Source organism: Mandrillus leucophaeus, unplaced genomic scaffold (assembly GCF_000951045.1).
Source record: "Mandrillus leucophaeus isolate KB7577 unplaced genomic scaffold, Mleu.le_1.0 Scaffold162, whole genome shotgun sequence".
In the NCBI taxonomy this organism is placed as follows: domain Eukaryota; kingdom Metazoa; phylum Chordata; class Mammalia; order Primates; family Cercopithecidae; genus Mandrillus; species Mandrillus leucophaeus.
The window spans coordinates 264,069-276,454 of NW_012101610.1; the positions used below are offsets into that span (position 1 = coordinate 264,069).

General features: G+C 45.2%; 1 protein-coding gene across 1 annotated transcript in view; it reads left to right on the forward strand.

Moving 5' to 3' along the window:
- DNAH3 (dynein, axonemal, heavy chain 3) overlaps positions 1 to 12,386 on the forward strand; it is a 224,672-nt gene that overhangs the window by 26,905 nt on the left and 185,381 nt on the right. The window contains 6 exon segments of the mRNA XM_011976095.1: positions 3,757 to 3,882; positions 6,213 to 6,408; positions 9,733 to 9,912; positions 11,001 to 11,018; positions 11,020 to 11,112; positions 11,648 to 11,784. Coding sequence (XP_011831485.1) covers positions 3,757 to 3,882; positions 6,213 to 6,408; positions 9,733 to 9,912; positions 11,001 to 11,018; positions 11,020 to 11,112; positions 11,648 to 11,784 — 750 coding nt within the window.

The window sequence follows — 12,386 nt, forward strand, 5'->3', positions numbered from 1 at the left end:
TTGAGCCTGGGAGGTGGAGGTTTCAGTGAGCCAAGATCGTGCCACTGTACTCCAGCCTCGGTGACAGGGTGAGACTTCATCTCAAAAAAAAAAAAAAAAAAAAAATTAGCAGTGAGAAAGATTGGTTAAGGAAATGATATAGAGCTATTTTCTTATGTGACCTGCACTATTTAACTTCAGGTTCTTAGTGATCAATGAAAGGTGGGTGGGGGTTGAAGGCTAAAGTGAGGATTGTGGACTGAGAAAAGAATAGGAAATCTGGTCTGGCCAATGTGGGAAGTTTGTTAGGATTCTGTGGAAGCTGAGTAACAGAATTATCAAGTGGGGTCAATGGCCACGTTAGGGGTGGCTGTCCAATGTGTGGTGAGTGAGGTCCTCCGGCCTTATCCTTGCCTAGCAGTGCTTTATGCCTGGTGAGATAAGGTGAAAACTAAGCTCATCACCTCCACCAAAAAGAACTAGAAATGCAGCCTTCAGGATTTAGGGAGGATGAGGAGAAATGCCTAACTGGTCATTAAAATGAATGATGAAAATGAGAGGCAAGAATTTAGCTGAGCTGAGAAATTGGGCGAAGATCCAGTTTGGGAAGTAGTGACAAGGAGGGATCATTTAAAGGAGCGATTTATAAATGAATGGAATAGACGTCAGGAAGAGAATTGGTGGATTTTTGAGCTAAAAAGAGGACTTGGGAAGTGTGGCAAAGGACAGGGCATCCATCAATCTGGGAGAAACAGGCGAAAGTAAGCGTGTCATAGGAGAGGGCAGAAGGAGATTTATCTGTTCATTCAACAAATATTCACTGAGTGGCCGCACTGTATAAGTCACCACGCCCAGGAGCGTTGTGTCTGTCTTGGTGAACCTGCCCCCAGGGGAAGTGGTGGTGTTTCCTGCAGTGGAACACCCGGTGATTGTAGATCAAAGTAAAATTCTGCCTGGACTCATTACAGAAACCTACGGGAACCTCATCACAGCTGCTTTCACAGAGGCCGTGGGGATCTGCCCTGGGGGTCCATGTTGAGTGGCATGAGCATGGCGTGGAGAAGTGGTCCATGAACATGAACATGTAGTCAGCACTTTTCTGGTTCTCTTTCCTACTACAGGGCTGCCATGTTGCACAACTCTAGGGGGCATCATTCACGTAGAACACAGTATGAATGGTGGCCTCTGCAACTGTCTGATGCAATAGGACTAGACAGCCACATCTTTGGTTGACCGATATTTAGCTGCTATGCCTGATGGGTTAATAGGAGGAAAAAAATAAAAAATAAAAAGTGGAGAGCTTGACCGGGCATGGTGGCTCACACCTGTAATCCCAGCACCTTGGGAGGCTGAGGTGGGTGGATCACTTGAGGTCGGGAGTTGGACACCAGCCTGGCCAACATGGTGAAACCCCATCTCTACTGAAAATACAAAAATTAGCTGGGCATGGTGGCGCGCATCTATGGTCCCAGCTACTTGGGAGGCTGAGGCAGGAGAATTGCTTGAACCCCGGAGGTTGAGGGTGCAGTAAGCCAAGATTGCGCCACTGTACTCCAGCCTGAGTGACACAGTGAGACCCTGTCTAAAAAAAAAAAAAAAAAAAAATGGAGGGCTTGATGAGAGCTTTTTGTTAGTTTTTGCTTTTCCTTATCCAGCCGCTCTATTCTACTGATATACTCTGGACAACTCTAGCATCAGTAGTTCTAGGAGGTGTCACTCAGGCATAAGATACAAAATAAACATATATTAGGTCCAAAGGCTCTTTTCTCTCTTGGCTTCCAAACTGTGAGTTCATTTGTTTCTTTCATTCATTTAGTCATTCATTCATTCACTCGTTTAACAAATAGGTGCCAGGTCCTGGTTATGTACTAAGCATTGATTTAGTGCAGTAGATAACAGAAGTGAGTTCATTTTTCTAGGGGGAAAACAAACAATAAATATATTAGGTAAATAAATTAGATAATATGTTAGAAGGTGATGGGTACTATGAAAAGAAAAATTAGCCAGAGTAATGGGGATAGGGAGTGTGGTTTGTGTGGGGCTGGGGTGGGGCTGCTTGCCCATAAAATACTTGTTTGAATCTAACAAACCTCCCCGCCACGCCTGTTCCACTGATGGGATGGATGCAGCTTAACACCAGGGTGCATTTGCTTTTGTGTTTGAGAAAGAGCCTTGCTCTGCTGCCCAGGCTGGAGTGCAGCGGTGCGGTCTCGGCTCACTGCAGCCTCTGCCTCCCAGGTTCAAGCAATTCTCCTGCCTCAGCCCCCTGAGTAGCTGGGATTACAGACGCCTGCCACCAGGCCCGGCTAATTTTTTTTTTTTTTTTAGTAGAGATGGGGTTTCACCATGTTGGCCAGGCTGGTCTCTAACTCCTGACCACAAGGGATCCACCCACCTTGGCCTCCCAAAGTGCTGGGATTACAGGCCTGAGCCACCACACCTGGCCCCAGGGTGCATTTCTTGACAAGCGGAGCACTCAGCCATTCTGGCCCTTTGGACCGGGCAGAGCCTGCACAACCACACACCCAGCCATGGTAGCCTTTACTGTGAAGGTGACATTTGAGCCAAGGCTGGAAGGTGAAGAGGTCAGCCCCGTAGAAGTCGAGGGGGATGAGTACTGGAGGCAGCAGGAACATCCTGTGCAATAGACCCAAGCAGCAGCAGGTGGGCGTGTCCTGGAAACAGTATGAGGTGAGCGTGGAGCATCGTGAGTCAGGGAGGCGGGTAGGAGAGGAGGTTGGGGTGGGGAGGTAGGGGGAGGTGACAGGCAAGACAGGAGCAAGAGAGATGGCACAGGGTGCAAAGCACCTAGTGGGCCCCAGTCACTAGGCACGCTTTTACTCTGAAATGGGAAGTCTTTGGAGGGTTTTGAGCAGATAGAATCTGACTTAGGTGTTAAAAGGATACCCCTCGGAATGAAGAAAAGTCTCATTTCTTCTCACTGGTTGGTCTTTCTTCGCCCTCACAGTGACAGGAGTTAGAGGGCTTAAAGAGGCTTTTTTGGCTCCATAGGCTTTTTTTCCTTTTTCTTTTTGGAGACAGGGTATTGCTCTGTCACCTAGGCTGGAGTGCAATGATGCAATCAGGGCTCCCTGTAGCCTTGACATCCTGGGTTCAAGCAATCCTCCTGCCTCAACCTCCTAAGTAGCTGGGATTACAGGTGTGCACCACCACACCCAGCATGTCTTTTTTGTTTTTGGAGAGATGATGTCTCACTATATTGCCAGGCTAGTCTCAAACTCCTAAGCTCAAAGCCATCCTCCCTACTTAGCCTCCAAAGTGCTGGGATCCATAAGCTCTTTGTTTTAAATCAAAGCAGTCCTCAAAGTTGCCTTCAAGAGCTCACCCAGAGGCTTGGGTGAATCTCATTTGATGATGAAGATGGTGATCTGCTTGGTCCTGGCCTCTGGGTCTTTACTGTTGTAAAGAACATTGATTCGTCCATTTGATACCCAAGTTCTCAGCCAGCTGAGTCTCCAGCTGGTGCCACAACCCCGCCCCTCGATGGCTTATGCAGATTGAGGCACATCTAAGGCTCAGGATCACTCTTGGGTCACCTCATTTGTCCCCTCCCTGCAAGCGTTCTTTAGGACTTAGCTCCTCCCTCCTCAGCCTCCCATATCCTCCTCAGGATCTTTCCCATATCCTGGAATTCTTTTGATTCTGCTTAACTTTCCTCCCATTGAGAAACGTGAACACACACCCTTGGAACCTGTCCTGTGGGATTTGTTATTAAGCGTTCTTTAGCTTAGGAAATTTCTCCCTCTCTTTTGGCAGATTCAGAGACCTCAGGTTTGTTCGAACAGCAGAAATACTAGCAGGAAAATTGCCTCTGCAGCCTCAGGAATATTGGGATGTGATCCAGAAACACTGCCTGGAGGCGCACCAGACTCTTCTCAACAAGTCAGTATCTGCCCTCCGAGTGGGGATGCACCACGATACCTTAAAGACTGAAAACCCTCTGAAATGAAGCTGGTACCCAGCCTGGGGGTCGTCCCACCGGCATCCTTTTGTGTCTTTTTTTTTTTTTTTTTTTTTGAGACAGAGTTTCTTTCTGTTGCCCAGGCTGGAGTGCAATGGTGCAATTTCAGCTCACTGCAACCTCCACCTCCTGGGGTCAAGCAATTCTCCTGTCTCAGCGTCCCGAGTAGCTGGGGCTACAGGCGCGTGCCACCACACCCAGCTGATTTTTTTTGTATTATTAGTAGAGACGGGGTTTCACTGTGTTAGCCAGGCTGGTCTCAATCTCATGACCTTGTGATCTGCCCGCCTCAGCCTCCTAAAGTGCTGGGATTACAGGCATGAGCCACCGTGCCCGGCCTCGTGTCTTTTTTTCATGTCCAGCTGCTTTCTGCCCCATGCCTGGGCCCCCTCTGCCTTCTTGAAACTCCCCCATCACCATTCCTTGGGAGGCTGTCACCCCCATTTCCTTCTCCTGGGATCCTTTAGACCAGCTGTCCCCGCCCATTTTCGCAACAGGGACTGGTTTCGTGGAAGACAATTTTTCCACGGACTGGGGCAGGGGGATGGTTTTGGGATGATTCAAGCACACGACATTTACTGTGCACCTTATTTTTATGATTACATTGTAATAGATAATGAAATAATTCTACGACTCACCATAATGTAGAAACAGAGGGAGCCCTGAACTTGTTTTCCTGAAATTAGATGGTCCCATCTGAAGGTGATGGGAGACAGTGACAGATCATCAGGCATTAGATTCTCCTAAGGAGTGTGCAACCTAGCACCCTCGTGTGTGCAACCTAGAGCCCTCACGTGTGCCGTTCACAATAGGGTTCACGCTCCTGTGAGAATCTAATGCCGCTGCTGATCTGACAGGAGGCAGAGCTCAGGCGGTAACAAAAGCCATGGGGAGTGGCTGTAAATACAGATGAAGCTTCGCTCGCCCACCTGCTGCTCACCTCCTGCTGTGCGGCTGGGTTCCTACACAACCAGTCTGTGGCCCAGAGGTTGGGGACCCCGCTTTAGACCTTGCTGTGTTACAGGGGAATGCATTTGATTGACTTATATTCAGATGGTCCAGATAAACAGCCTCAAGATTTCAAGGCAAAAGGGTTTCTTACATTTACACAATTCCTTTTTCGTTTGCAAATGCCTACAAGACTACCTCCACAGCCAGAGAAATTCTCTTGTATAAAATGGTGATAATAATACCTGTGGATGGGTTTTCTATTAGCAGAGAAATTGTAGATGCAATCATTGGCACATAATAGCTGCTCAATAAATCTCACACCTCTATGACTACAACCAGTAGTAGTGCTTCTCTGACTGCTAGAGTAGTACCTTTTTAGCAATCAGAGACAAGATGTGATAGGATGAAAAGGCCAGTGGTTTCCACTGGGAATTAGAAACTGGGGGACATGGGAGGAAAGAAACAATGAACCATCTATTTCTTCTTCTTCTTTCTCGTTGTTTGTTTGTTTGAGACAGAGTTCCACTCGCTCTGTCACTCAAGTTGGAGTGCAGTGGCACGATCTCAGCTCACTGCAACCTCCCATCTCCCAGGTTCAAGTGATTCTCCTGCCTCAGCCTCCCAAGTGGCTGGGACTACAGGTGTGCGCCACCGTGCACCATGCCCAGCTAATTTTTTTTTTTTTTTTTTGTAGAGACGGGTTTTGCCATGTTGGCCAGGCTGGTCTCAAACTCCTGGCCTCAAGTGATCTGCCCACTTTGGTCTCCCAAAGTGCTGGGATTACAGGCATGAGCCACCACACTTGGCTATTTCTTCTTTTGGTTTTCTGATTTCTACCATCAACTTCTGAGCAGCCAGGGCCGCAGTGGAGTTTCTCCTTTCATGTTTTGTTTCTTTGCTCTTTGTTCTCTCTTTCCCGCTACGAAGTCTGAATCAGAGGCCAGGCACCTGCTAGAGAGAGAGAAGTTGGACAAAACATTCTAGTTCCTTATGCCCCTTTACCCCAATCTCTGATTATAATGAAGAAACTGTAGACTCTTTCAGCAGGATGTGCCACCAATATCCCCTTTTCATTTGGGTATTCTCAATGGAAGAATAACCTGTTAATTCAAATCTTATTACTTTTTTCCCAAGAAAGAGGCATGGCAGGTAAGGTGACCGGAAATTGAAAGTACTGATTTGCGAGGCTGCTTGGTGGGACATGAGCCCATCTGCCTCATCACTGAGCTCAGGGGGCATGGCAAGAGGGTTCCTCGGAGCCCAGAAGAGCTTCTCACGTGGACACTTTCTGTCTTTACAGGTGGATCCCCACCTGTGCCCAGCTTTTTACCTCACGGAAGGAGTACTGGGTTCATTTCGCCCCTAAGAGCAACTATGACTCCTGTCGAAACATTGAGGAATATTTTGCTTCTGTGGCATCATTCATGTCGCTGCAGCTCAGGGAACTGGTCATTAAGTCGCTTGAGGACCTCGTTTCACTTTTCATGATACACAAAGTATGTCACGGACCTGCACTTGGACCTTTTGAGGGGAGTAACCTGGTTACCTGGTTAGAGCCAGGATTCTGTCGTGTATGTCCTCAGCTGTAAGCCAGGGCACAAAGTAAAATGTCTGACTTGCACCCACATCAGGAAGTTGTTAGTTTATACAAATGCCTTCTTTTAGCTGGAAGAAGGATATTTTGAATGTTGCCAACACACATGCACAAATGGTAAATGTGGCTGGGTGCAGTGGCTCATGCCTATAATCTCAGCACTTTGGGAGGCCAAGGCAGGCGGATCACCTGAGGTCAGGAGTTCAAGACCAGCCTGGTCAACATGGTGAAACCCCATCTGTACTAAAAATACAAAAATTTGCCTGACATGGTGGCGGGTGCCTGTAGTCCCAGCTACTCGGGAGGCTGAGGCAAGAAAATTGCTTGAACCCAGGGGGCGGAGGTTGCAGTGAGCCCAGATCACACCATTGCACTCCAGCCTGGGCGACAAGAGTGAAACTCTGTCTCAAAAAGAAAAAAAAAAGTAAACGTTTGAGATGATGGATATGCTAATTACCATGATCTCACTATATATTATATGTATCCCGTAAATATGTACAATTAACAGGTATCATTTTTTTAATTTTTAAAGAGAGATATAAAACTGTAAATAAAATCTTAAAAAGTCCAGTCCAGCGGTGGATTGGAATAATTTAAAAAATAATTTCCTTAAATACATAGCAAACTTTCTTGAGATAATTACTCAGTATTAAGTTGGTAAAAATGTACAGAAGTAAAGAAGTTGTTAAGAAAATGTAAAGAAAAATTGCATAAAATGAAATACATATGTCTTACAGTTCGAGGAGAAGGAATCATTTTTTTCATCCTCTCTGTTACAAGGAAGGGGTTGGAAAAGGTTTGTTTTCAATCTTTGGCTTGAAACATACGATGGCTTATATGTTTCATTGCAGATATGGGCTTTTGTTCTTTGGTCTCGGCAAGGTGCACCTCCAAAGACAAAAGGCTTTGTTGACCTAATTAAGAACTTTTTTCATGAAACTGTTTTAGTGAAGTCGAAATGAAAACTAAAAACACTGGCCAGGCGCGGTAGCTCATGCCTGTAATCCCAGAACTTTAGGAGGCCGAGGCAGGCAGATCACCTGAGGTCAGGAGTTCGAGACTAGCCTGGTCAACATGGTGAAACCCCATCTCACTAAAAATACAAAAATTAGCCAGGCATGGTGGTGCATGCCTGTAGTCCCAACTACTCAGGAGACTGAGGCAGGAGAATTGCTTGAACCCGGGAGGCAGAGGTTGCAGTGAGCTGAGATCACGCCACTGCACTCCAGCCTGGGTGACAGAGCAAGACTCTGACTCAAAAAAAAAAAGACACTGAAAACAGTAAGTCCTAGTTTTCAAAGCACCATAGCATTCCCTGAATTTAGATAGCCTAAAAATCGATAAATATTCTTTTGAATTTTATGCCATGTGCACGTTTTACCTTAAAAAAGTGATAAAAATTAAAAATTACCTGGTTATAAATGGTTAAGTTTTCCAAATGAAGTAAAGATGAACAATTGGCCTTTTGCTCAAAAATATAGAAACCAATGGTGCTGAATTACACTGTTAGCTCTCTAAAGAGGACCAATCTATAAATGTCATTGTAATTGTCTACTTTGCTAAGCGGAAGAAACGCAGGAGTGGAAGCCAATCTCACTCTAAAATTCCACACAAAGGGAAATGTAAAATCTTCCTATGTCTGGAAAAAAGGGGGGAATTTATAGGTGTTTGATATACAGTAGGTATTCACCAAATATCATCAGTCATCTTTAAATGGATCTAGAAACCTCTGTGTTAGACGTACTTTACAGCTGCCTTATGACAATTTCATTAGGCCCTGTGGTTTATGAGGGTACCCTGGGTTAGAGCTTTTGTAGGGAATTGGAAATAGCTCTATGTCAATATTTCTGTTGTAGCAAGGTTGACATTTTGAGTGTCTAAAATAAACTGCTCATTAGCAACTCCATTCGGGGTTATACAGATTACGATTAATACTTTCGGACTGAATCAATAAATTTTTATTGAACACCTACTAGGTACTATATGCTGTCTCGGGTATTTTGGAGGAGAGAGATGATCAGACATAGATCCTGCCCTCAACTTTAGAATAGAGAAGTTGAGATATGCATATAAATTCCTACCGCAGAGAAAGAAAAAAATACTAGGCTGGGCCTGGTGTCTCATGCCTGTAATCCCAGCACTTTGGGAGGCTGAGGCAGGAGGCTCACTTGAGCTCAGCAGTTTAAGACCAGCCTGGGCAACATAGTGAGACCTTGTCTCTAAGAAAACAAATAAATTAAAAAAAAAAAAGAGGAAGTAGAAATACACAAGTTCAGAAGTGGGAGGAGATTATATCCAGCTGAGAAACAGGGTGGCTTCCCAAAGGAAGAAATTTTTTTTTTTTTTTTTTTTTGAGACGGAGTCTCGTGCTGTTGCCCAGGCCGGAGTGCAGTGGCGCGATCTCGGCTCACTGCAAGCTCTGTCTCCTGGGTTCACGCCATTCTCCTGCCTCAGCCTCCTGAGTAGCTGGGACTACAGGTGCCCGCCACGGCGCCCGGCTAATTTTTTGTATTTTTAGTAGAGATGGGGTTTCATCGTGGTCTCGATCTCCTGACCTTGTGATCTGCCCGCCTCGGCCTCCCAAAGTGCTGGGATTACAGGCGTGAGCCACCGCGCCCGGCCAGGAAGAAATGTTTTAGCTGAATTTTGAAGGATGGGAAGGATCTAGAAATTGGGTGCAAGAATGACCAAGCCACATAAACAAAAGGGAAGAAAGGCTTTGGGAAAGGGAGAGTGCATGGAGTCAGGGTGGGCTAAGCTAGACCCAATACATATTTTATTTGTTTTTATTATTTTTTTGAGATGGAGTTTCGCTCTTGTTGCCCAGGCTGGAGTGTAATGGCGTGATCTCGCTGCAACTTCTGCCTCCTGGTTTCAAGTGATCCTACTGCCTCAGCCTCTCAAGTAGCTGGGATTATAGGCGCCCACCACCACGCCTGGCTAGTTTTTGTGTTTTTTAGTAGAGATGGGGTTTCACCATGTTGGCCAGACTGATCTTGAACTCCTGATCTCAGGTTATCCACCTGTCTCGGCCTTCCAAAGTGCTGGGATTACAGGTGTGAACCACGGTGCCCGGCCCCAGCCCATATTTTAAATATAAACAGTGTATGATGCCCTTCATTGCCTTTTCTGGTCCTCATGTAGTTCTGTGAATGTGTAAAATTCACTCCCTTGATTTTGGAAGGCCCAATTTTGTAACCCTTGCCCTACCTTATGTCTCCTGAAGGATGGGAATGATTTTAAGGAGCCCTACCAAGAGATGAAGTTTTTCATACCTCAGCTAATCATGATCAAACTTGAAGTCAGTGAACCCATTATTGTCTTCAATCCGTCTTTTGATGGCTGCTGGGAATTAATACGTGACTCTTTCCTGGAAATTATTAAGAACTCTAATGGGATCCCCAAGGTATAGTAGTCACTTAATCATTCATTTGCATGATTTATTCACTTAGTGAATAAAATGTATTGAAAGAGGTTGTACAAGTCAGGTCACTGTGATATTCAGTTAAGGGAACTTCACTTTGGAGATATATCCTGAGTATACCCGCTTGACCCCAGACAGATGATTTGGACCATAAAGAAATATTCACACAGCCCAGAATTATGCTTCTAACAAGGGCATGAAGAGCTGCTTTGTAGGAGAATCGCTTGAACGCGGGAGGCAGAGGTTTCAGTGAGCTGAGAGGGCGCCACTGCACTCCAGCCTGGGCGACAGAGCGAGACTCCGTCTCCAAAAAAAATAGAAAAAAGAAAAAAAAAAAAAAGAGCCACTTTGTGAGAGAGGATAGTGTCCTCCATGATGTCAACTTCAATGAATCAGATAGGTCCCAAGCCATATCCCTGGGTTAATAATCCATCATGAATCAACTGTCATTAACTTGCCAAGAATTTTTTAAAATTTCCGTTTGAAGTTTCACTTGTCTGTGTGCATGTTGGTTTGTTGGTTTGTTATGTTTTAGCCACTGTAGGCTTCTAGAGAGAATAACCATTCCCTTCCTGGCCCAAGCCCTTTCCAGTTTGCTTTCCAGGGTAGAGTTACTAATTAAATTCCAGACACTTATTAACAAACTTTTATTGCTAGACAGGATCATGCACGTGGATGTAACTCCTTTTAGCTCCATCTTTTCCTGATTCCCTCTGATTGGTTGGTATGGCCAAAGGGCCATTGTCCAGTTCCATATAGGGAAGGGATCGGTGGGGTCTTGCTGGCTAGCTCCCTCATGCTCCCACCTTCTCACTCTCTCCATACATTATGTGTGCTTCACATGGGCCTTGCTTATGTGAAACGAGTGCCCAGGAGTTCAAGATTGCAGTGCAAGGAGGCCCAAGCACTCTTCTCTTTGCAAATCACTACTTATAGGGTTCTAAATGCTCCATTAAAACTGGGTGTGTGGGAGGGGAAGAAACAGTGGGAAGCTCTCCTACGACCAGTATCCCTAGGAAGGAAATGGAAGAGAAGACCCTGTAATTTGGATGACTGTGCATGGGAGACAGCTGAAATACATACCGCTTTAAACTCTCCTTCACTGCTGCTGCTGCTGATTGGCAATGTGTGCAAGCAGCTGTTCAAGACCAACCTGGACTTTTCATTAGAGAGGAAAACTGGGTAGTAGGGGAGGAGGGAAGCACTACAATAATATTCATTGACTCACACAGTATTTTTTGAGCACTTACTAAGTGCCAAACTTGTGCTAGGCCCTGGGGATATAACAGTGAAGAAGTCAAATATGATCCAGTCCTTCAGGGTATTTGTATTCCATGACACACCTAGAACATCTCATTACACACTCATCTAATTGCAATTGTGATGAGTGCTAAGCAGGAAAAGTTCAGAAGGTGAGCCTGAAACAGGGAAACCAACATCCACTGGAGGGTGGTGGGGCAGGGAGTGGGAGCAAGGGGGACTCTCAAAGGGCAAGACACCTGAAAGGTCAGGGATTTGAAAGATGAGTAATCCAGGCAGGAAGGAAAGGAAAGAGAACAGAGGAGGAAACAGCAGGGTGACTCCAGCACTATCTAAGAGGAAATAGAGTAAACATGCAGCTGGCATCCCTGGAAATGAGTGGATTACAGGAGGCTTTGCATTTTGGTATCTCCCTTCTTAAGTCTTGCAATGTGTAAAAGTGGTGTTTACTCTTTAGGTGGAATCTGTCCTGTTCCCAGAGCTGAAAGGATATAATCTGATCCTTGGAACTGTTAATGCAGAAGAAAAACTTTTTTCTGATTTTTTGAGTCAAACTTTCAAGGTATTTCAGAAAAATCAAGTTGGCCCACGCAAGTAAGTTGAGTTATAACTTTATTAGCTACGTAGCTTTTTGGCATTGATTTGGCATTCTTAACTCTCATCCATAAGCTATTCCTGTTCCCACACACCTGAACACATACATAGTAAGGATAGCCAATACTTACATGAGTATTACTATTTGTCCCCACTTTACAGATGAGAAAACTCTAACTGTCCCAGTGTTACATAGCAAATAGTTAGGAGAGCCAGGATTCAAATTCAGTTACAGGTCCACCTGCATTATCTGATAGTTGTGAAGCCAGATGGGTTTTGACACTTCAAAATTTCTGGGTTATATAAAAGTAACATAATGCATATATCATATATTATCCTGCAGTTTCTGTGAGGTCTGAGGCAACATGTTGATATTTCTGCAGGGAAACCTGTAAGTACTTACGTAAATAGCCTCATATCCGTTTAGGCCAACTTTTGCTACCAAGTGAATTTTGAGGCAACTTTCTGTTTTCAGAGTTTTTTGGATTTGGGAATTGAGAATCAGTTATCTGAACCCACAGGCCATGCCCTTTAATCACCATACTGTAAAACATCTCACAGTTGCACATGTGACCAGTCACTATGTATAGTCCATTCTCACG